Source organism: Melospiza melodia, chromosome 1 (assembly GCF_035770615.1).
Source record: "Melospiza melodia melodia isolate bMelMel2 chromosome 1, bMelMel2.pri, whole genome shotgun sequence".
NCBI lineage: Eukaryota > Metazoa > Chordata > Aves > Passeriformes > Passerellidae > Melospiza > Melospiza melodia.
Genome location: NC_086194.1, coordinates 139,136,285 through 139,161,368, shown reverse-complemented (window position 1 = coordinate 139,161,368; position 25,084 = coordinate 139,136,285). Strand labels below are relative to the sequence as shown.

Below are 25,084 nucleotides of genomic sequence, written 5' to 3'. Positions count from 1 at the left end.
CACCAGCGGGCCCTGGGAGGATCCCTGCCCGGCTAGAGGCATTCTGAGCCGCCGGTGCCCCGCTACGTTCCTGCCCGGCCGTGAGAGAGGGAGCCCGGGCGGCTCGGGGGCTCCGTGCTGCGCCCCGCGGCCGTGGCGGCCCCCCCTATGGTGCGCGCCGAGGATGGCGGAGAGACGGCGCAGGTGAGTGCGGGACCGGGGCGCTCTGCGCTTTCTGCCCCCCTTCCCCTCCCGGGCAGTGCTGCCTTCCACGCCGCCGTCCCGAGCCCAGGTGCCCCCCCGCGCTCCGGGATCCCGGCCAGGTGCTCCCCCCGCGCCCCGGGATCGCAGCCAGGTGCCGCCCCGCCCCTCAGCGCTGCTCTCGGCCTCCTTCCACCGCCCCGGCCTCGGCTGTCACTGCCCACCTCCCTCCCCCCTCCGGCACCCGCGCAGGTATCTCCTTCGGACTTCTGGGCACCTCCTCTGGGGTACAAATCCCGCCTTTGCCCTGGCAGCTGCTCTCACTTCTGTGCTTTCGCTCAGGTCGTCTTTGTTGTAGCTTACCTGGGCAGCTGCGCTTGTCAGTAACAGCTGTGTTGTCTCCGCTGTCGCTTTCCGTGCTGGTTATTTTCCTTTTGCTGGAGTAACACCTTTTCCTTTTCACCTCCCAACTTACTTTGGCGCAGTTTGGGTTGTGGATTCTTTCCGTGTGTTCAATGGACCTACTTTTTCTCAGCTGATGTATTATTTGACTGAAGATATCACAATCTAGCCTGAAATATTCCTGAGAGATCACGTTTTGCACAAGAGCTCTAGCAGCTGCCCTAGATGGCTTTCGTACATCTTTTGTTATATTGACATGAGAATGGGTGTGTCTTTGTTTTGTATTCAGAAGGTGGGTCTTGGAGAACTGTTTTGTCGCTATGGTTATTCCTGTCTTAAATCAGTTTCTGGAAAGTTAGAAGTGTAGGAGAAGGATTAGGATTGGGAAAGGAAAGGATACTTGGTGAGTTATCTATGGCATCTGGGGTTTGTTGTGAATGTATACTTTTCATGGAATTGGGGTTGGTTTCAAAGTTACGCATATTAAAACTGCTTTTGTGTTTTCCTCTGACATGGGAAAAATTATGAGAGAATATTTTTCTGCAAAGCTGCAACTAAAACAAGAAAACAATGCTTTGGTGTTCTAGTTGTGTAAGCCACAAAGGGCTTTGCTTGCAGGGCTGACTGCTGAAGCTATCTGTTCTTGGCTCGGAGACAGCATGTTTCTTGGCACTCCTAATAAGCATTTTGTAGTTTAAGGGACTTTCACCTGTGGTATTACACACAGTGGTTTCATTTTTGTCAAGCTTTAGATTGTATTATCTCTCCCATGGCTGTGGAGTGCTTTGATTTCATGATTGAAAGTACAGCGGGTTGTGGATAGCAGAGGAAGGTTTGGTTAGAGATCGGTAGCCCGAGGCGGATGTTGTGTCAGTGCCTGATGATGGTATCTCCAAAACTCAATCATTGAAGCCATGAGCTTTCATGAAAGTGACTTCAAGACTTTTAATCTAGGTGTGAAGTAATGACAAAGTGTAATTGTTTTGCACCAAATGGTATTAAGTTTAATCTCACAGTCATTTAATGTTAAATTTCTCTTGGTTGTTACAGTTGCAAGCTTGATTTTTTTTTTTTTCTTTTAATGGTCCTCAACTCAGAATTGCAAGGGCAGCTAGCTCAGATCTCACAAAATATGTACTTTATTGTCCCAGATGTCTTATTTGATGAAACTTGGTGGATGCCTTCCACTTCAGTGCAGTATTTTAGCAGTTTCATAACTGCAAGAGAATTGTCAAAGGAGCTATAACAACCCCATGTGTTTAAAAATCTTGTCTTTTTAATTGAAAACTTCAAGTGGTAGTCTAGTCAAGTAGTAGTCTTGATTTATAGTCTGTCACAGCACTGGTGTAAGCAAGACTCAGGACTAGGTGATGGTTCAGGTGGAATGGAGGTGCCAGAGGGGTTGGTGGCAGAGGCATCGGTGTGGCTGTGGGACTCCCGGGGCAGGGCTCTGAGCTGCAGCTGCCCCAGGCGGGGCCCCCACCTGCTCTGGCACCGGACATGGAGCCCTGCTCTGCTCTTGGGTCCCTGGGCACACGGAGCCCTGCTCTGCTCTTGGGTCCCCGTGCACATGGAGCCCTGCTCTGCTCTTGGATCCCCGTGCACATGGAGCCCTGCTCTGCTCTTGGGTCCCTGGGCACACGGAGCCCTGCTCTGCTCTTGGGTCCCCGTGCACATGGAGCCCTGCTCTGCTCTTGGATCCCCGTGCACATGGAGCCCTGCTCTGCTCTTGGGTCCCTGGGCACACGGAGCCCTGCTCTGCTCTTGGGTCCCCGTGCACATGGAGCCCTGCTCTGCTCTTGGATCCCCGTGCACATGGAGCCCTGCTCTGCTCTTGGATACTTGTGCACATGGAGCCCTGCTCTGCTCTTGGATCCCCGTGCACATGGAGCCCTTCCCTGCCTTTGGGTCCCTGTGCACATGGAGCCCTTCCCTGCCTTTGGGTCCCCGTGCACACGGAGCCCTGCTCTGCTCTTGACTTTTCTCCTTACTGGAGGCTGCTCATGAACCAGTTTGCTCTGCAGTGGGTGAGGAGGTCATGTTGACAAAGGGCTCTTCAAGAAGGCCTGATTTTAGTTATAAGTGAACTGTATGGCCTGCTTGGTATGAAATGGTATTATGAGAAGTGTACTTTGGTATTACAATCCTAAGATAGATCCCTGAAGTTTGTCAAATACCTGTGGACAAAAGAAAAAAGAGGAGTTGGTAGGGAGGCAGAAAAAACTGTTACTTCTGAGTTTAAGTTCTGTTTTTGTAAGTCTTAAGCCACTGAACGCAAACCTCTTAAAGCATTTGCAGCTCATTTTTTTTCCTGAAAGTATGATGAAGAACTTGCTGTTGACCTTCCCACAAGTTTGCTGCCTCATCTTTCAGCAACTCAGCAAAGTTTTAATTTGCTTATGTTTTACTGCTGCATCATGAAGCTAAGTAGGGCAAATGCTGATGTGGTGTAGGATGTAGAAGCAAGTCTGCAGGAGTTGGGCACTTACTGTCCTGTGGCAATGCTTTTGAATAAAGTATGTCCTCGGAGGCTGACAGGAACAGACTTAATGGGAAATAACAAATAATGTGTAAGTGGTTAATCAGCGTGCTGTGCTAGAAAATTGCATGTTCTAGAAAATAATGGAGAGATCATCCATTGAATGTGTTCTTGGGACACCAGCACAGGTTAATTTCATTACTGGGGAAGAGTTTCTTTTTATACTTTTGATTAAAAAATTGAAGGATGAGAAGAAATAATTTTTGTTTAGAACCTGAATTTATGATATTTTTATCATGCTTTGTACCAATAATAAAATGGAGAAGAAAATTGCCCTGTGAAACTGCTTTTAATTTAAGTGATGTATTTGGATGGGAGTCCCTTCTTTGTGCCTTTGGTATAATTAATGCAGGGGCACAGCAGCTCTTGTAGTTAGAGCTAGGTTTCCACATGTGTTTGAATTTATGCGAACATGAGTCACTGACAGAAGTTTAAGCGATGATTCCATGAAGCACTTCCCCGTGCCGCCTGTTTGGAAGGCTTTGTTTATGCAGGCTGTGGAGTTCCGCGTTTCTCCAGTAGATGGAGCGGCATCTACGCGGAGTCGCAGCGGTAGCTGGCTGTTCTGCGCTTCGGAGCTCAGCGCTGAGGCCCAAATTATTTATTCTGGCACGTCTGTCTTCAAAGATTTGTATCTAATTCCTGTAACACCGAGGCAACGCTTTTGGTCAAGTCAGGAGCCCACGTAAAATCTCAACTTGAGATTTACTTACTTAACATTCTTGTTGTGTTTGTTGTTTCACTTACGGAGGTGGATCATGAATGTGTTTTGCAGCCTAACACCACTCTGTAAGCTCATTCATGTAAAATAAAGATGAAAAAATGTATTAGAAATGCATGAGTCTCAACAAGTAGTTTTTACTTCACATTTAAATCTTGTCTTGGAAGGAGTTATCTGTCCAGTGTGTGACCTTGAAATTAAAATTAATTTGGTAATTTGACCTGGTGAACTGCTAGAGGCAGACATTGTGATCGTGCAAATCCCATGTGTCATTTTAGAACAATATGTACAGATTGGAAAAAACCTACAAGTAATTAGAAAAAAAGGTTTTTCAGAGATGTTTTAAACTCTTTTGATCTTCTTCACCACTATCTGTTGTATTTTGCAGTGAGGAAGACGATGACTTTCAATATATGGATCATGACTATGAAGTACCACAGCAAAAGGGTTTGAAGAAGATATGTAGCAAGGTGAAATGGACCCGTGAAGAGGTAATACTTTTTTTTTGTTTTACTCTGATCCCTACCTGATCTTCTTAGCTCATGAAGTATGTTATTATTTAGTATTGTATTGGGGTAGTATGTAAAATTTATTGGCTGAGGTTATGTCTTAACAGGATGAAAGGCTAAAGAAGCTGGTGGAACAAAATGGTACAGATGATTGGGCTTTCATTGCTAGTCATCTACAAGTAAGTTGAATCTCTGTTTCAGTTAAGTTCTCTTAATATTTATTTACTTTGGTCATATGTCTAGCTTGGAAATGAAGTGAAATAGACTCAGAAGCACATAATAAGAACTATTTTAGAGGATTCTTCTAAAACAGACTTGATCTAGCTCAGACCTTGAAGAATCTTATGGGGTCAGTCTTCAGTGATAGTCTGAAATGATCAAAAATGCCTTGTGTTCACGCTTGCTATTGGTTTTCATTATGGAATTCATTCCTGTATCTTAGTGGTTCCATCACTCGTGGTGGCTCTATCCACAGTTCACAGGTTGCTTCTGAGGCAGTTAGGAGAGTGGGTTGCATCTGAAAGATTGCTTGAAAGGAGCAGGATTAATTTTTTAACTGCCATAGGCAAGGGAGCATGTGTGCTTTATTTATTTATTTGTGTGTTTGTTGGGGTCTTTTGTTTGTTTGGGTTTGATTTTTTTCTTACAGTGATGACTCCCTGAGGTAACGGTAGAAAGTACCTACAACTAGAATTGATGGTGTTTGTTTCTCTTCTGAACAAATGCTATTAAATGCCTGCTATAGAATATAAGGCTGAAATTACTTCCTAGAAGTGATATTGGATATTGAAATATTAGAAATCAAAAAAATTGGACCTCCTTCTGCCTTTGAGGTTCTTACAATATTATGTGGGATGGTGTGGTTGTATGAACTTCCACCGTAAGGTAAAAAAGGACTTGAATTCTAAATGATGAACAACTATAACTTTGCATTGTTCTCATGTTTTTGTGCAACTGTGATGCCTCTATTTTTTTTCCAAGTGGCAAAATATAGATATCAGGTAATGAACTCAAAGCTTGTAATTTTAAGTCGTGTAAGAACAAATCCATATTCCTTACATGTACCTTATTCCTTTATAAAAATCAGTGACATGAGTGGATGGCAGAGGAGAATCAAAAAGCTTTTATATTAAATTGTTTGAAAATACATTTGGCGATACTGATATGCAGGTGTAGTGTGGAGTTGCATTTAACAGATCTAACAGTTTAGTAAAAAATTCTCCCATCTGAAAAAAAATGTTTCTGGAGACAAACAACGTGTTGTTCAGCTGGGCCCAAGTGAGGGTAAAAAAAACGTTCCCCAGTTATCATAGGAAATGTGCATAATCAGGTGCCTGCTGCAGAATCATTGATGTTGGAAGGAATTTCTGCAGGTCATCTGGCTCACAGCCCCTGCTCAAGCAAGGTCAGGCTGCCCAGGTCGGGGTTTGGGTTTGATTATCTCCACGGATGGAGCCTGCACAGCCTTTTTAGGTGACCTAAATAATAGAGGCTGCCAGCCAAATAATAGAGGCTGGCATAATTCACACTTGTTACTGATGGTCTTTTGCTGGGAAAGCCAAGGGTATCTTGGATTGTAAAGGCCCTCAAACTGCTGTGCCTTTAAAACCTCATTTCTTTGCTGGACTAGCACAGATAAACCTTCCCTCCATTCTGCCTGAAAAAAGTGAAGATGGCTTCAAGGTCACTCTCAAGAGTGAGAGTGTAGGTTGTAATCACTTGATTTTTTTTTTTTTTTTTTTTTTTTTTTTGGTGGCTAAGGCAAACTGAAACGATTATATTGTTTCATTCTGTCATTAGCTTTTCTCTTCTCTCCAGATCATATTATGATTTCAGAAATGTCTGGAAGATAAAAGCACTAAAAGGCCACAATTTAAAATGGTTTTGTCCAAATGGTAACTGCTATTCTATATTGAGTCTGTCTTTTACAGCTTCGCTTCAACAGGAAATGATGATGTTTTGTAAAAAACTGTAGTGTGCTTTTAATCATACAGTTACTACTTGTGATTAGCTTGAAGGTACTGTGAACAGTGTAATGTCAAGTGTCAGTGTTCTGGGTGGTTTTTCTGGTCTTGCAGACTGCTTCTTCTTTAACTTCATCTTAGGTAACACCTTTATTTGGTAGACAAGACCAGGAAAACCTTGCAATTGGTACTTGCTATCCAACAGCTTGCTCTGAAGCAAGACACAAATAATTGTGTCCCAGTGTTAAAAAAGTATGCTGTCCTGGGCCAGGCTCTTACCTGTATATTTGTGAGCATTTGACCAGCCTTTTCACATAGACAGCTTTTAGGAGGCTAAGTGAAGGTTACTTCTCTTTCATAACTGGGAACAATATTTCAAAAGATCCTTAGTGAGGCTACAGAAAAGCACCATCTGTCCTGACCAGCAAAAACAATCTTCTTTAATTAGTATATGTTAACTAAATTTGATCTAAATCTGTTTTCCCTAACACTGTAGTAAAGAGCTGAGAATACATTCTTTTGGGATTTAGCAAAAAGTGTATTCTTTTATTTTGAAGGAAGAAAATTATTTCCTTAAAAAATTTCTCCCCTTATTTAAATTATAGATAATGTCAAAAATAGATCAACCACAAAGTTCAGAGAAAGTGTGGAGTAATGAGGACAAATATAAATTTTTCTTTAAAAATTAGTAAGTTCTGAATTTGTTTATCAAGTTACTACATTGAAATAATTAAATCAGAGCTTCATGCAAGGTTGGTTTTTTTTCCAGAGAAGATATTTTTATAAGCAAATGGAATAAGAAATAATAAGGGAGAATTTAACGATTATACTTAGAACAAATTTCTATATAAGTCTTTTAATTTGAAATAAGCTAATAATTCATGCTAGAATGTATTTACAGTTTTATGTATTTGAGAGTATAACAGCTACACTGCTCTTCTAAAACTGTTTCAGAATCGTTCAGATTTTCAGTGCCAGCATCGGTGGCAGAAGGTACTAAACCCAGAATTGATTAAAGGTCCCTGGACTAAAGAAGAAGATCAGAGGGTAACAAAAACTAGTTGATATGACTACTCTGCTCTTTAATAAAATTGACATATGAGTGCTAAGAATGTGTACATTTTTTAAGTTCCATTTCTATGTAGTTGATGTCTGATGCATCTTGTGATGTGGATACTTTTATTACATTATGATGTGTGAGAAGAAAAAAATTCTCAAGTAGATGGAATGTTTGGTCTGCTCAAGCATTTAATTTCCCATTAGTGAGATTGCTGGCTGAATTACTCTAGCTTATCAAGTAGGGAGGGATCTCTTTGTAGCACTAAAGGTCAAAGGTCTCATTTACATCTTTTGTTACTCAAAACCATCAGACTTGAAGGGTTTGGAAACTAAGGGAAATTATTTCATAACCTACTGTTACAACCCTGAGATCAACTCATTTGGTTAGGGCATAGTGCTAATAATGCCAAAGTTGTGAGAGTGATTCCTGTATAGGCCATTGGACTCGATGATCCTTCTGGTTTCTTTTCAGCTCAGAATATTCTGTCAAACCATTTCTTTGTGTAAAGAAGCTATCAGTGGTCAGGCTCCTTTTTCACCTTCCTGTTGGTAATCTGTACTGTAGCCTTTTGCCTGCACAACCTGAACTGCCTGGTAGGGAGATGCAAGTACAGATTTCTTGTTGTATTTCAAACTGGTTTCTTGTTCCTACTGTTTAAAACTGTTCTAAGATATTGTAAACTACTGTTTACCAATTTATGAATATGGTCTTCCTCATATATTTTTTTTACAGTTCTCAGTAGTCTTTTAAGAAAAGCTTCTACTTTGTAAAAACTCCCAACCTCCATTTCATTTCTAGATGTAGAAGTGTGGGTCTTTTCTCACATGAATATTGTTGAAAGTAGTCAAATGAAATGTTTACCTATTTCTTTTTTGCCCTTTCCGAATGTCAGCTTATGCAGTCAGTGATAGAAAGGAAACTTCCAAATTAATGTTTTCATCAGTATACACTTATATTCTAAATAAGAGAGAGAATTTGTAGTTAGTAATTTCTGATTTCTTGAAAAATCATTTTTAAACCCCCAAGTCACTGTGTGCCTCCTTAAGCCTAATATCAGTTCCTATTAGAATGCTGTTCTAAAATGTGTGTTTATCAGTGTTCTCAGCCTTTGATTAGGTAAATTAGGTTTTGAAATTATAATGTGCTTTCATCTATATTGCAGGTTATTGAATTAGTTCAGAAGTATGGTCCAAAGCGCTGGTCTCTAATTGCAAAACACCTGAAAGGAAGAATAGGCAAGCAATGCAGAGAAAGATGGCATAACCATCTCAATCCTGAGGTAAAAAAGTCTTCATGGACAGAAGAAGAGGACAGAATAATCTATGAAGCTCACAAGCGTTTGGGAAACCGATGGGCTGAAATAGCAAAACTGCTTCCTGGAAGGTGCTTTTCAACTCTGTTTGTGTTAAATGTTGGAATATGAAAAGTGCTCATCTCAGTACCCTTTCAAATCTCGTTAGTTAGAGAGCATCTGCTGAGATTACTTCAGAATATAGTTATCTTGATAGATGCTAAAAATCTTTCACATTTGACCTGTGTTCTTAAAAGGATGTAAAACCCATAAAAAGAGCTCTAACCATTTGAAGGTGTCTTCAGATTCCTCCTGATCGCTTAAAAACCCTCTGTAATCAAGCTGAACTGAATTAACTGCAAGCAGTGGTAGAAAAGTGGTTTGATACCAAACTTGATCTCAAAGTGCCTTCATTAATACGCATTTGTTGGTGACTTTCCTGGTTTAAGATCTGATTTTTTTTTTTTTTGTGTAGCGCTTGTTGAACTGGACACTTGTAAAAGAAAATCTTAGTAACCCTCAAAAGTCCAGACCTAGGGGTCATGCTTTGCAAAGTTAGTTGGTTATCATGAAGTCTCTATGTTAAGAATTAATTGTATGCATTGTTTGCCTTATATTTCTTTCAGGTTTCACTGCTAATTTCTATGGTTGTGGAAAACAAAATTTTAGTGTGTGAACAGTTTAATGAAATAATTCTTTTACCTTGTACTGTTAATGGAAATTCAGCGTTAACCTGTCCCTTTCTGAATTCAGTTTGTGTTCAAGAGGTGACTGTCTAGCTATGCCTGAGGAATATCAGCATTTGTTACCTTGGTGTAATGAGGGCTGCATGCTTAAAAATGTTGTGTTTTGATGAAGTGCACAATCCACGGCTCACAATAAATGCTTTGGAGGAATGAGAAGCGACATCTAAAGAGAATTTTGGAGAGGGAAGATGAATTTGACAAAAGAATTCCTCTTTGCTAGCTTGTTTGTTGTCAATAAATTGGACACTCTTAGCTAAAGACTGCTAAGGATCATAGATCTAGAAGATCTGAAGAGTCCAACACTACTGGGATGAAAAAGGCAAATACTTCTTGGAGTGCCCTTAAATGAGAACAGGGCTTTAACCAAGTTTCTGTGTACCCCTACCTAAGGTTAGGAATAATAAAACTAATGTTTTAGACAGTAATGCAGTTATAGTCTACTCTTGCCTTAATGTTTGTTTAGTGTTTGGAGTGACTTCAGCCTGCCTGTCAAAATGCCATGCCTGTTTTATCCTATCCATGATCAAGGATGTGAACAGGTAGTAGGACATTCTTCCACAAAGCTGCACATAAAATGCAGAGTGGGGGTTGTCAGTTTTAGAAGAGAGGTCTTCTGGTAGCAAACACCAGCCAAAGTGCCTTTATTATGTTTTGGGACAGGGAGGTGATTTTCTTAGCTACCTGCACTGCAAATTTATAGCAGAGAGGTAAATAACAGTGTTCATTAAATTATTCCATGTATCTAAGAAAAAAGGTTCCTCATCATGATTACAGTCAGAACCAAGGCTTTCTCCTTTTCTGCTTTTAATATCTGGCACACTTCAAGTTTAGTAGAAGGAAGTTCTAAAAAGAGTGGCTTTCTAATCATTATGCCAAAACCCTGCTGATAACAGAACTTTCGGTCTAAGCTGCTGGAACTTTTTGAATTTGTGGCTTCAGATTAACTACTGTGCAAACCCTGTCAATTGTGTCATATATTAAATTTTGAGATGTGGAAACCAGTACTGTTTTATGCTTTCATTTTAGGACTGATAATTCGATTAAAAATCACTGGAATTCAACAATGCGAAGAAAGGTGGAACAGGAAGGATATTTGCAAAGTGTTATAAAGTCTGAAAGTGCTAGTTCTGCTGAACTTCAGCCCCAGCCTTGTCTGACTATGGAACACTTGCACACTCAGAATCAATTTTATGTGCCTGTTCAGACACATGTAAGTTCAAAATTTAGAACAATAAGTATCTCCCAGTTTCAAATAATTGATTTGGTTTGAAACAAGAAACACATCTGAAAGATTGAAGATCTGTTGAGTATTTTTGTGATTTTATGGCAACTCAGGATTTGTAAACCATAAATAATTAATGTATAATAAACTAGAGTTCATTTTATGTCCTCATTTTCTTGAGGGTTTGTAAAATGTTTTATGTCTTTTTAGATTCCAGCATATCAGTATGCCTCACCAGAAGGCAGCTGTCTAGAACATGCTCCATCTTCTTCCAACATAGTTCAGGTAAATTGTTAACAGCCTTCATAAATTAAGGAGTATTTACTGCATAGTATTATTCAGTAAATTGAAAAGATGTGTATCTTCAAAATGACTGTTAGTCTTTATCATTCACCTACATTTATATAGATTCCTCTGTAAGTAAGCTTGCTAGTGTAGTTGGTAGTTTTATGCAGGGAAAATGAAGCTTTCTTTCTATATCCCAGATACATGATGTTTGTGCTTATTTCTGACAGAAATATGGCTTAAAACAGGCTACTTGTTAAATTTTGGGGCTAAATTGTGACCTATATTAGCATTACCTAGCTTACGAGAGCTTTAAGACAAGACTTTACTATTTATATCTATGTAATAAATACAACCCTATCCTGAAAAATTCAACTTAACTGTGACTTACACTTCTGCCTGTGCTTTTTTGTTCTCATTTCTTCTCACTGATAAACATCTTTCAATAAGTTGCCCTTCTGCAGCATTCTAAATCCTGAAGAATTAAGCAATTTTAAAACAAGTAGAAATTGGATACATTATTTCCTTTTACTTTTTTGGGCTCACTTGGAATATATCTGAAATTCCTCATGTGGTGCAGAATGAATATAGATCTTGGTATCTAATATGATGCCTTGGAAGAATTCTTGTTTATTTGGAATTAGTAAAAGAAGTAAAAAAAGACACAGGGAATAATACATGGATTTTTTTGTGTTAGATAGAGGAATTCTGTAGAACTCTCTACCTAACCTGAAGTTTCCCTGTGCAGGTCATCTGTTTCATGTTGCATTTTCTTCCCTGATAATGGTATAGGAATACAAGTCACAACGAAGCCTCAATTGGCTTTTGACAGTCTGGATTACCCTACACAGAAAAGTATAAGATACTTTCTGCTCCTTGAAGTACTCTCTAAACTAGTGATAGCATATATCCTCACCTATATTTATAGCAATAATGGAAGGTGTTAAGGAGGTTAAGAACAAACAAACCAATCAAAACCAATTAACTAATTTTCTTTTCTGATAGTAGTGTTGGGATTACTTGTATAAATACTGTGTCAGCAAATGCTGATTTAAAACACTTTCTCACACACTTAGTGAGGATAAATAACACAGAATTGTAGAAGGAATGTGAAACCACAAACATATAAACAGTGTGCCAGCACTTGGTTCTATTAAAGATGGAATATAGTGACTTTAGTTCAGAAAGTGCTTTAGCACACAGATAACTTACAGACTATATTAGAATCCAGTTAAAATACCACCTTACACACCACTTTAACATCAGATCCATCTCCTGATAATTGGAGTTGTTTCAGTTGTGGGTGACTTCTGTACTACAAAATGGGATACAACCTGAACAGTTTAGTTCCCTCTCTGTGTAGATTCCTGTTAAAAATACAGCTGTGTTATAATGCAGAATCTTTACTGTGAAGAAGTGATGGAAGTAAAATTAGTAATGGCTTCTTTCTTAAATTTTTCAGCAGCCATTTATTGATGATGATCCTGATAAAGAAAAGAAAATAAAGGAACTTGAATTGCTACTTATGTCAGCAGAGAATGAAATCAGAAGAAAACAAATGTCTTCTGTAAGGACTGTAAATTTCTCTAAATCTTTGAATTTGCATTACTGAGGTTAATCCTCAGAAATTCAGTAACGGTTGTGTGGTTTAGTGTGGTGTTTTTTTCACCTGACTCTTTAAAATCAAACCTATGGCTGTTGCATTGGAAAACAAAAATCTATATATTAGAACTGAGACAACTTATTTTTAGTGCAGTTTTCTAAACTGTGAAGACAGCAGCAATATGACCAACAATTTGGCAGTTCCTAAAACCCAGTATTTTAATCCTCTTCAGGAGGTGACATGTTTGATATCATTGCCGTTCAGTTTTATGGATCGGCAATGTTGAGCCTCTGCCCAGTAGAGGTGAAAAATACATGGGTTTTGCCTTTGCCCCATTTGATTTCGAAATGTCCTGTAGATTATATTTTCCTCAAACTTCAGTGTGAGTGCTTGCAATACTTAATACCCACATTTGGACATAACAAACACTAAATAAATATGCACTGTACACAATTTGTGTGTAAATTCAGTGGAATTTCCCTAATTCCGTAGAATTAGGGTGACTTGCAGATGGCAGTCACTGATTTCTTCAGAGGGCTGGGCATATCAGACACCCAACTAACCCAACCATATTGATCACTAGTTTAGGTTACAGGTGAACTTCAGATTTCATGTGGCAGAGTTATTCCTGCCATTCTTTTGAAACAATGCAGTCTGCTTATCTAATAGCATCTGGTTTGCTTCTAGATTTCCAGTGAAAATGAAAATTTGTTTCTTCAGTACTAAGCAGTCTACTGAAGTGGGATAACCTTTTAGAAGTTTACTCAGCTATTAATGCAAAATCTGCATTAAAAAAACTCACATCAAACAAGTAGTATTTCACACTCTAGAAACATTTTCTGATCTTAAAATTAGAAGTTCAGTGTTCTGTACTGAAGATTACTTCATATACTGGTCAGGTACACAGGAAACTTGCATCAGAGATGGCTTCCAATACAGCCCATAGTTACCTAAGTTGTGAGTGTGTATAAGATATGAATGTGAGGTAAGATAAAAATCTTACACAATTTGAGAATGTTGAGCATGTTAATGTAAATAGAAGGCTAATTTTTTAAATTGAAACAGATAATTAGTATTTAAAAATGCCAAAATTAATAGTTATGCTTAGTCTTTCCACACACTGCTTTTTTTCCCACTCTGCAGTCACATAATTGACTCTTTTCAGCCTCTAAGTTGAATAAGATTAATGTGTTTCTTCACAATTTTTTAGCAAGCTGGAAGCTTGTCTTGTTGGTCTGGAAATTTTATCATGGAGGATTGTATGCCTAATACGCTAAGTAGCCTTGAGGAACAAACAAGTAATTTCTACAGCATGGATGAGACCCGCATCACACCTGTTCAGCAGAATTCACCACCTAAGTACTTGGGTGTAGAAGCAAATAGAATGTTAACACCTCTACAGACCATTCCAGAATTTGCAGAGGCACTAGATCTTATGGAAATTGTAAGTTTGTATTCCTTGTTAAAAATAAGTTTTTAATTAGGAGAGTCAACTTATATAATATGTGTAAAATACTCTTAAATTACCATATTTCGTGTTTGTCTATAATTTCTGCCTTATCAAGTGCTTTATTGCCCGTTTTAAAAGAATTGTGTCTTAAAATATCCAGTGTTTTATGACTGTATGAAAGACACAGAGAATAGTTCAGTATATGGCTTGTTGGAGGTAGAGGGCTGATAGCTTGGCCTGGACATTGTGAAGTAGTCTGGGATAAGCTGCTCGTGTTTTGCCCCACGGCACAGGATCCGGTGGCATGGAGCGATACGTGCTTTGAGCTCTCCGAGGCCGTTGTGTCCCCTGTCAAGCCGGCCCCAGTGAAACTGATGCGGCTCCAGCACAGCGACGGGGCTGCCGAGTGCCAGTACAACGTGGGCGTGATGCTCGATGGCAAAAACCACAGCAACATCAGCGGGGACGAGGAAACCGTTTTTTCATCAACCTCAAACTTAAGCAAGTTCAGCAATCCACCTGCTATCCTGAGAAAGAAGAAGAGATTGCGTGCTGGGCAGTCCCCGGTTCCTGAGCTGAACGACGGCTTGTGCAACGATGCCGTCAATGTGGCACTGAAGCGCACGCCAGTGAAAACACTACCGTTCTCTCCATCACAGGTGAGGGTGTTTTAAATGCTGCTAAATGTGAAGACTCTGCTGGGTGGGTTATAAATTGTAATAGTTTCTTCCCTAGTAGTGCATGGTAGCCTAAATAAAGATGTCAAAAAAACTCTTAAAACATCTGCATAAGGGTAAATATATTAAAATATACTGTTAAACAACCTCTGTTTTGAAGACTAATGGGGAGGGCGGTAGCAGCAGTGGCAACCTGTGTCTCAGCTCACACTTTCTCATGCAAATAATTGTTGCTAGAGAGCTTTTGTTTCTGTGACCTAATTAAGGAGTGGGGATTTTAAGAAGAAAATCAAGGTTTCAGCAATAAGTGTAAGTCGAGAATAGAGTATTGGGATTTGTCAGTAAAAGTCTTTCAGATACGTGTATATAATTTGGAGGGTTTTGCTGTTCAGCACAATGGTGAAATTTTGTGTTTAAGGTTGCTTTTTTTTTTTTCCTTCTTGTGCTTAGTTTTTCAACACTTGTTCTGGAAATGAACAATTTAACTTTGAAAATCCTGCATTTACATCAACTCCAATCTGTGGGCAGAAAGTTCTGATTACGACTCCTTTACACAAGGAAATGACACCACAAGATCAAAAGGAAAATGTGGGGTAGGTTTATTACATTAAACATCTGGTGGTGTTATTAAATTAAAGTTTAATACACATGGGGTAATGCTATGGTGATCTCAGTACTTTCAGATGCATGGTGGTGATATTTGTTTTGTAAATGAAGGTATTTTAAAATGTTTCTTACATTAATTTTATTACATTGCTAATGATAAAATATTAAAATGTTAAAATGCACGTATGAATGTTTTTCTATGCTTGAATAGTTTTAGAAGTCCCACAATGAGAAGATCTCTTTTGGGTTCAACACCAAGGACACCAACTCCTTTTAAGAATGCTTTGGCTGCTCAGGAAAAAAAGTATGGTCCCCTCAGACTTATGGTATGTGATTATACTTTTTCTTTGTTGCAGTCTAAATGCCCTCTTGGTTTTGACGTATTGGAAGCCTCAGTGTGATCTTAAAAAGCATTTACTTATCCTAGACAACAGCTAGAATGTGAATCAAAACCACTTTGGATGTGATTGTTAGACTTGTATCCTTCAGTGTAGTATGAAGGCATGGTCTTCTTGAATAGTAATTTAGTACATATAATCATTTGATCCACAGTAATCTTAAATGCTTCAGTTTCTTGTTTGTGAGTTGTTTTAAATTTGCATATCCTTGCTAAAACTGTATCTCTTACAAGGTGGCTGCATAAATGCCTGAAATTTAATACTTTAGGATTCTGTTTTTTCAAAAGAAAAATTATAAATCAGAGAATGAATGGGTGTGGGTTCTCCAGCTGGGTAATCTGGTAAGAGCAAACTGCTGTAGTTGAGTATGACTGACCTCATTATTTTAAACAACTTTCACATTTCACTTGAAAAACTGCATTATCTTTGAATCCTCTATGTAAGAGCTGAGTTGTTCTTTGATTTTGGTGCTTCTACAGCACTAGGACTGAAACTAGGTGTTTACCACAGTATGGTAATCTTGAGTGATGTTTGCAGTTTTCTTCATCCTAAATCCCAAAATTTTAGTATAGCAGTTCATGATCCTCTGATTCAGCTGGCTGTCACACACTTTTTTTTTGTTTGGTTGACTATGGATAATGTTACCTTTTTTTGTTAGTTTGTTCCAAATGAATTAAATTTTTGTTCTCTTCCTAGCCTAGCTAAGGTATGTTAATGCATAATAACTTTTGGAATTCAGGAGACATATGCTCTTCAAATTCTGAAAAGATTCCAGCCAATATATATTGACTGCTTCTTTTCTGCAAACACAGAAGGTAGCTCAGACTTTGCCACAGGGCTTGGCACCATCTGTGTTACCCTATAGATTCACAGTCCCTCACTATGCAAATGGAGTGGTTTGGCATTCCTGTTTCTGTCCACTATTAACCTCCTGTTCAAAATCAAATTTTGAGGGCTTAAGGGAATTCTTCTCCTGTTGGTACACAAAGGAGCCATCTGTATGGCTTCTGTGAAATTCTGTACTGTACTTAGGACTATCAATGTCTTATTCAAAGATTTGTGCTAAAATTGGTATAAATTCATTTCACAACAACAGTTAATACATTTCCAGTACAGTGTTTTAGTATGTTTTTATGCATGTATATATATATATGTGTGTGTTTTAGGTAGGTATTTAGTATATATAAATCACTTTTATCCCTTTTATCAGTGGATAACCATTTGCAAACAAATAGTTGGTCTTCTTCAATGCTGCCTTGCATTTTTTGAGGCATTGTGTGCATATATATATTTATCTGGCTAAAAATATTGTGGAGTAAAATGAACTTGAAATAATCTTCATAGCCTTGAAGTGTAGCCCTGTGATTTTTAACTACAGTAGTTTAGGTCCTTTCTTGCTATGTTTTGCAAGATCTCTTTTCTGGCCTACATTAGCTGAAAGTAGAATGTTGTAAGAACTGGCCACTAATAGACTTCCTGTATTTTCTTCTTCAAATTTTAATTAATGTTTAGTCACAACCACTTGCCTTCTCGGAGGAAGACATTAGGGAAGTTTTGAAAGAGGAAACTGGAACAGATATATTTCCCAAGGAGGAAGATGACGCTTTGTATAAAAACTGCAAGCAGGAGGTAATATGACAATAGTAATTTCAAATAGGTAATACCTGCTTTGAAATAATATTTTACAAATTTTTTTTGCAAAATGTTTATTTCAGCACAACTTTTCTAAAAAAGTCAGAAAATCACTGGTCCTAGATCCACAGGATAAAGAAGAGGTTGGGGCCCAGCATTTGACAGAAGATAATAGTTTAGATGTACAGGTAAGAATTAAACTAAACTAATCTAACTGAAGAGCATCACTGGCAGCAATATTAATATGGAACTGTGTATCTTTTGTTCTGCCCACTAAAATAAATTTTTGGACTGAAGTTGCTAGATTAATGCATCTAGAAAGTGAAAAGTACCTTCAGTTTCAAATATTGTTTTAAGTACATAAGAAATAGGTGAACATTGGGCTTGAATTCATGCATGAATTTTTCCTTTCAGTCCTTCAGAGTAGGTAAAGTAATGTGAATGTAGCAAAGCTGTTTCCATGCTGGTTGCCTAAAACCTTTAGCATACATATAATGCTGAAGCTTTCTGTAATATACCTGGAAGATGACATTTGCTTCTGTGCTGTGCATGCTTGACAGTCTGGCAAATGTGTTCTGAAAATACCTAATTGCATATTAGGGAGCATGTTTTTCCTGCTTCACATAGTAGGGGAATACTTTAACAAATATCAAGCGTATAAAAGATGAAGTTTGTGTGCTTCCTCTGCCTAAAGGAATTTGAATACTTCTGCCTCAACAACCAGGACATGAAGAAATCAGATATGAGGCTATTTTGATCCCTCTTTCCTTTAAAAAGAAGCTTAGTGTTTTTTCAGTTGAGTAATTGAATAGCTTACTCTTTAGTCTAGTGGGAAAACTCAGTTCTAATGAGTTCTTAATGCATGTATGTGTTTAATGCTTAAAGAGTAATTGTCTGTAATTCTTGATTAGATTTAAGGCTATATACAGGATGCAGGAGCCAAATTCCTTAAAAAGCCAGAGTAAGGTGCTTAGGTCATACTCCTTTCTAGCTGGTTTTCTAAATTCCCTTCTAAAGTGCCTCTTAGATTCTGTGCCAAGCCTTTGAATCTTCCTGCTGGGTATTGGGTGCTCTGCCACCTAGTGGGAATTGCCAGCTTCCCCAGGAACGTCTTTTGGGAGGAGCAGCAGTGCTGCAGCCATTCCAGTCATGACCAAAATGCCTGCTGTTCTCTTAGTGCTGTCTTGTTATGACACATTATTGTGGATCACCGAGTCCAGGTTAAGATACACCGCGATGTTTTGGTCTATTAAAGGCTGGGGACTGGGGAAAAGTTGGTTTTTCCTGCATTTTTATAAGGAGTGCTGGTGGAACAAGAACATTCACTCCTAGCAAGAGAGATAGTGGTAGTATCTTATTTAAAAATGAAAAATATGCCAATCTTTAAGTTGAAATTGTGTGTCCATGTGATGATAATTTAGGAATAAGGTCTGAGGAAGAATAAATACTTAAAGGTGGTTTAATGCAATTTAATGGGGTGTTTTTGTAAGCAAGCAAATACTTTGCCATTGTTACTGTGAACTAACTTTTGGTCTTTAAAATTGACATATATCTGTCTTCCACTTTTGTATACTGAAGCTGAATTAATTTATGTTTTTTTTCCATAAACATTACCAATATATAGAATTCTTCTGGAATGATCCATCCAGTGCTTATTTCAGTTCTTAAAGCAGTTCCTCCCCCTAAAATTGATGTGATAGTACTTTTTTGACTCTAGTCTCCTTGTCCTGACTTCCGCAAGGATTGTCCTAGACGTGAAAGTGAGGGGTTTTTTCCTTTTAAACTGTTCAGTGGTTGCCACCTTATCAAATCTTGTTCTTAACAAAATATATTAGAGTGGCATGGCTTTAGAGTAAAGAAACTGTCTACTCAGTGATGCCTAAACCGTGCTTGCAGCTGCTTGTTGTACTATGGATCCCAGTATGGACAGGCTAGTTCTTCATATACTTCATTACATTTTCTTTTCAGATTCTTTCCTAGGGTCTTTCTGATAGTATTGACTTTATTTACATTTTGGCTTCTCTGAAGACAGCATTTGAAGTCTTTTTGTATTAACTACTAATTATTATTCCTGTTCTCTACTCTCTTTTTTGTCAATAGTCAAAAAATGCATACACCACATCTTTATTAATGACACCATTGTTGGAAATACAGGACAACAGATGTAACCTGACATCAGAAAAACAGGATACAAATCCAGCAAACAAAGCAAATGCAGTAATTAAGAAGAAACTGAATACATGTGCTACAAAAAATGTCAAAATGGAGAAAACTCTTCAGGTCTGGATGCGAAGAATTCTGTTCATTCTGTTAGTGGGTTAACAAAGAAATTCTGTATTGCTTTATTTCTGTCTTGCACTAATATCTAGAATTGTTGAAAGCAGTGATCCAGTTTCAGTGTTTCTGTGATTCTTATTTCTTGTAAGTTGGTCATTTTTCTGCAAAGTGTTTATTCATAGCTAAGTTCTTCAAACACAACCCTGATGTTTCACACTTTGGTTCAGTGAAACAAATTGATGTTTCACTAAGATTTGTATGTGGGAGGAAAAAGAAACAGGGTAGGGGGAGACCAACAAAACAGGTTTGGGTGCCCAAGACTAAGAGTTAGAAAACTTGACCTGGTGCAAACCAAACTTCTTTAGGACTTTAGTTTCTCAAATTTGTCTGGTGCTTACTCTTCATAATAAGCCCAGTGGGATTCATTAAGCAGAGTTTATCCACAGATTCTGTTTGGTAATTATTCTAGTAACAGGCCTGTTCTTTTACATATGTATATTTTCCGTACTGGTAAAACCACTGAAGCTAGTTTTCCCTCTGTCCTGATCACCAGCTTTAAGAAGAGATTTCTTTGACCTGACCAATTCGAGTTTGTCCAATAGGGAGCTAATGTATAAGGTATTTTTGTCTTCTCAGAATATCTACTCTGTATTAATAAAAAAATTTTGAAAACCCAGAAGACACGACACCTGGAGCCTGATCTTCTATATTCTACTTAATTGCTTTAACAATTATGTTTTTAAGTAGAGAGACAAAAGTATTGCTTTCTGATCTTTTCTTATGAGGAAGAAGAACAAAGTTCATGTAATTGTGATATTAAAAGTAAAACAAAAAATTAAAAAAAATTCTTCTGCTGTGAATTGCAGCAAAGGTGAATACATCTATCTGACCCAGAAGTATGGTCTTCAGAATACTTAAAAGGGGAGCTTAGTCATAGTATACTCACAAATATTTTCATTGAACCATCTTTTTTCCTTTTTCTCTTTCCCCGGAGAAATTACCTCTCAGTTTTGTGGCCTCTAACCCCAAGTCCCTTCCATGAATCAAGTTCTGCTAAATTTACAGAGAAGCTCAAACAGCTAATTTTCTTTGTGAATCAATATGTGGAACTGATCCTTTGGATCAGTTTCCAGCTCCATGTGGGAGGGAGTGGATCTTGCATTCTTCATCATGCTACAATCAGCCAGTGTCAGATCCAATTTGGAGCTGAAATGAATCAGCTTGAGATTCAGTACCTTATGTGAAGATGTAGGCTTTGCTTCATGTAGAAAGCAGGACTAGTAGCTTAATTGTTCTTCCATTCATCATTGTCATTCCCAATTCCTTTGCTGTTTCTAATATATTCCCCAAAAATCTGACCATTCTTCCACAGCCGTCACTTGTTTCAGTGAAATTCTCACAATCTTCTTTTTCAGTTCCCAAATCATTTTACCTTCCTTGGTGTCTCCAGACAGCTGTCAGTAATGTGTTTTTCTGCCTGTTGAACTTTTGCACATTTAAAGAGGAAGATATTCAAAGAGAAGATAACTTAATTAGCTTCCCTTTTATGTATTAATTGTTGAACTGGTTAGACTCTCTTGAAGAATGTTTTTCATTTTGTGTGTTTGAACTCAAAGCATAACCCAGATGCACTGCTGGGGAGCTGTATTTAAGGGGTGATGAGGGAGCTTTGTCACAAGTTTTAGGTACTGTACTGTAGAACTGGATCCTTCTCAGTAAAATATATTATTGCTAGGCTTTAATAATTTAGTACTACTCTGAAACATTGTATGAGAATTGCTTAAGTATTTTAGTTTGTTAAAAGAACCTTTTTAATGAACTTTATTTTATGCAGCCAAGTCGTGACTGGGAGGCAGTTGTTTATGGAAAAACAGAAGACCAGCTTATCATGACTGAACAAGCAAGAAGGTATCTGAGCACATACACAGCTACCAACAGCAATTCAAGGTCTCTGATACTGTGATGGTCACTGCAACTGACAGCCATCTCTTTCCATTGAAACTGAAACAATGTTGAAGGCCATTCCCGTGCCATACTTGGGAATTGAGTCTTTGAGAGAGTCTGCCAAGGGAAACCTTAAAGCTACCTTAAAGCTTCCTTTCTTCTTCTGACTGACAAAGAACAGACACGAAGCTCTTGCATTCTTTACGAAGGGATACCGCAAACAGTTCTGCAGTGAATTTTTTAGATATTAAAAGAGTAACCCCCTAAAATATAAAGAAGGGTAAAATACATTGCAGTACTGACAACATACAGTTTTTAGGTCTATTTTTCATATTTATTCTTTTGACTTGCATCGCTTTTTTATCTGTTAGAGCATTTTCAATATAGAGTAGGTTTATAGGTTGTTACTGGTTTCCAAACGAGCAACATACATGACTGAATGTGCTTTTGCTTATGTAGCATTTTCTAGTATATAAAGAAACACAATGGAAAGGAGTACAAAGGAAGGATAGAAAGTTGCACTACTAATTTTTTTTGGTATGCTGCAAAACAATGAAATTAACTACAGTGTTAAATATATTTATTTGCAAATGGTACTAGAAGTAGGCAGAGGGGGGTGAATTAAGTTTAGTGTAAAGCATCAGTATTTTCTTCATAAATCTCAAAATGAGATGATTGTTGAATGTATTGTACAGTATGTAGGAACAAGCAAAATTTTGTAAATTGGAAAGGAGTCTGTTTTTATAATTTATTTCCATTTCAAAGCTTAAATGTAGATATTTATATGTATGCAGGTTGTCTAGAGGCCAATGTTGTTTCCTGTTAAAACAGCTAAGATGGAAAAAGGACAAGTTTAAAATATATGAAATGGCAGAAGAATTACAGTGGTGACGTGTAAAAATCTATACTGTATGTTACATCTACATAAAGATTGCACTATAGCCCTAAAATCATGTTGGTCTACAACATAATTACAAGGTATTCCTATATTATACAGCAACTGTTCCTGTACCTTGTTTAAATATATTTAGAAAGAAATGGTGGGGTCTTATATGTGACCGAGGAGTACTTTGTCCTGCATAGGAACTAAAAACGAATGCATTTACAATATGTATATTTTATTCCTTTTTTTTTTTTTAAAGAAACTTGGCACCTTGGATCTCAAAACAATTTATCTGCACTTAACTTTGACCATTATATACTGACTAAATGTTTGAAGAGCAAAGAGAACATTCTTTTATTTATGAAAAGTCTTTGTCCTTATTTAAAGGTATACAGGTCACAACACTTGCTTTAGTTGCCTATTTTAGGTATTTGCACTTATTTTATGTCTTTATTTTTGGTTTTGAAGGAATGTTTTGGTTTGCTTTTGTTGTAGAGATTTTTATGTAGTTAATTTCGAGCAAGTTATAATGGAGTGCTCTCAACAGAATACTGACAGGTAAATAGAATTGTACACTGTAGTTTTAGTTATTTATAATTCAAACACTCTTCCTCTCCACTCCCGGGTGTGCTGCTACAGATCGTGGCAGAATCGGCTTGCTGCTATGAGAGATGGAAAGAGCGAGCATCATATGCACTGTATGTAAAATTACACGATGTCAGGTTCTCTAGTTAACTTAATGAGATCAACCAGTACTATGCAGGGTGTGGAAAGTGTTCCTAACACTTTAATATCAAAGATGGTAGAGAAGAATTAATTAATGGAGAAATTTAACACGTGATGGATGAGCGGCACAAGAAAGGTAATGGGTTCTTAAATTTTTTTAAAGCATCTCAAAGCTTATACAATCCTTGTTTTTATGAGCTTTTTGATATTGGCTCTGATAGTAATTGGCACAAACATTTTTAGCAGTTTTTAATTCACATCAAAATTTCAAGGGGGGCGGGAATCCTATTATAAGCAAGGGATCAGAAAATGCCCATCATGCCAGGATTACTCCTCACCTAGCAAAATTTAAAGGAGTCAATTGGAATTCTTGGCAGTACTAGATTTAGGTGTGCATTACCAGAATGGATTTAACAGCAACATGTAATGCTGGAGACAACATTTAATTCACAAAAAATGAAATCAGACATTAAGACAGAATGACTATCTAGAATCTGGGTGGTATATTGAAGTAGAAATGGTATCATCAAAGCTACCTATACCAAGTTTAAGCATAGATTTATGGTAAGTAGTCATAATTTGTGTTGGTATTGGTTGGGTCGTTTAGTTAACTCCTACTTTGTTGCTTTAGCAGGAAGGTTTTAATCTTTCATATGTCAGGCATCTTATTACTTTTTGAATGTTGTGTGCATTTGCATTTCTTTCAGTTTATAGGTAAATTGTACATGCAGCAGCCAAACTTGCATGAAACCTAAATACATATTACACCATATTTTTGTTCTAAGGTTTGACATAACGTGCAACAAATGCCTTGTTTATCTTAGTTTTTGTTGTACTACAAACTTTTCTTTTATGTAAGAGGATCTCACAATACAGACCGCGTTAATGTCAGAAATAAAGCATCTATGTACCAGGTTACTGTAAGTGTCTTTTGTTTGAAAGCTGTAATACTCAGTGCTCTTAAAGCAATATGTATGTATGTGTGCCTGTGGAACTGCAAGAGACCTGTGTTTTCTGGCCTGGGCAGAGACAGCAGATGTGGAAATGAGTGGGTTACACAGCAGGATGGAGTCCCTTGGCAGTGCCTGCTTCAATCCAACCGGCGTGTAAGCCTGCTTGTATCTGATTATCAGTTTATATTTGTCTCTCAAAGCTGTAACACAAATTTTTAGGTATAGAAGACAATTTGAGTGATGAATGCTGATAGTGTAAAGCTCTAGTTACATTCCTTTCATTTGTAGGATAGGGGTATTTTAGTATGTGTGCCTGAGTCTTGGGAGGTAAATGCAAGTGTAAGCTATGCAGTATGATTTTTTTTCCCCTCCCCTAAGTAGTTCTCACATACATGTATTAATCTGAGTTAGTGTTAGACTTAAACTCTCTTGATCAAAACATGGGCATTCAATGCAAAATTTCAGTTTCCTTTCCCAGTTTTGTCACAGTATAATTGATTACTAAGGTAATCTGTTGAAGGAAAAGGACAAGAGGGACTAACATGAGCCACTTTTTCAGAAATAGGTCCTGGTAATTTGTATCATCTAGCTTTAAGCTGTATGAGCAAACTCTTGACTGTTACAGGGGCTTTTCTGGGGATTTGGCTGTCATAGCTGCTGTATGAGTAACCTGCAGACATGCTTGTGTTTGTTTGCAAGTGAAGTTTTCCATCACTTGGGACGAGTGAGGTGGACTGACTAGAGCTGTTGTTTATGCTGGCTGCTGATGTCTGAAATGGGGACAGAGTATAGGTAGAGGAAAGCAAAGTCTAGTGATGTAGCAAGTTCATTTTTCTGTATTGAATTTCCTCAGTGAAACAAAGTGGAGCAGATGGACAGCAAATAAGGAAGGTTTGGCAGGAACTACAATGCCAAGATTGTAGATTTTTATTATATGAAAACTCAGGAAGCTTTCTTATGAGTCTGACTTATTTGGAGGAAATGGTCTTTAGGAATTGATTGGTGAGAATAATCCC

General features: G+C 37.9%; 1 protein-coding gene across 3 annotated transcripts; it reads left to right on the top strand.

The window, feature by feature from the left end:
• The first annotated feature begins 123 nt into the window (after nucleotides 1-123).
• On the top strand, nucleotides 124-24,028 carry MYBL1 (MYB proto-oncogene like 1). Of its 3 annotated transcripts, none has more exons than XM_063169679.1 (16): nucleotides 124-183; nucleotides 4,231-4,333; nucleotides 4,459-4,530; nucleotides 7,270-7,362; nucleotides 8,538-8,758; nucleotides 10,439-10,622; nucleotides 10,845-10,919; nucleotides 12,385-12,486; nucleotides 13,733-13,966; nucleotides 14,266-14,631; nucleotides 15,100-15,242; nucleotides 15,467-15,581; nucleotides 17,166-17,282; nucleotides 17,369-17,473; nucleotides 19,386-19,565; nucleotides 21,397-24,028. In XM_063169679.1, exons 1-16 carry the CDS (start codon nucleotides 164-166, stop codon nucleotides 21,523-21,525), a joined length of 2,259 nt encoding a protein of 752 aa, XP_063025749.1. In that variant the 5' UTR covers nucleotides 124-163; the 3' UTR covers nucleotides 21,526-24,028. The 3 variants fall into 3 exon arrangements, with proteins under 3 accessions (XP_063025749.1, XP_063025739.1, XP_063025757.1); XM_063169669.1 differs by having other exon boundaries at nucleotides 12,382-12,486; XM_063169687.1 differs by lacking the exon at nucleotides 19,386-19,565 and having other exon boundaries at nucleotides 12,382-12,486.
• Nucleotides 24,029-25,084: the final 1,056 nt, after the last annotated feature.

Excerpts from the sequence above, each read along its gene's own strand:
- MYBL1 (XM_063169669.1), top strand. The coding sequence starts at position 164 with ATGGCGGAGAGACGGCGCAG. Across the intron at positions 184-4,230 it reads ATGGCGGAGAGACGGCGCAG|TGAGGAAGACGATGACTTTC; the intron begins GTGAGTGCGGGA and ends TGTATTTTGCAG. Across the intron at positions 12,487-13,732 it reads GAAGAAAACAAATGTCTTCT|CAAGCTGGAAGCTTGTCTTG; the intron begins GTAAGGACTGTA and ends ACAATTTTTTAG.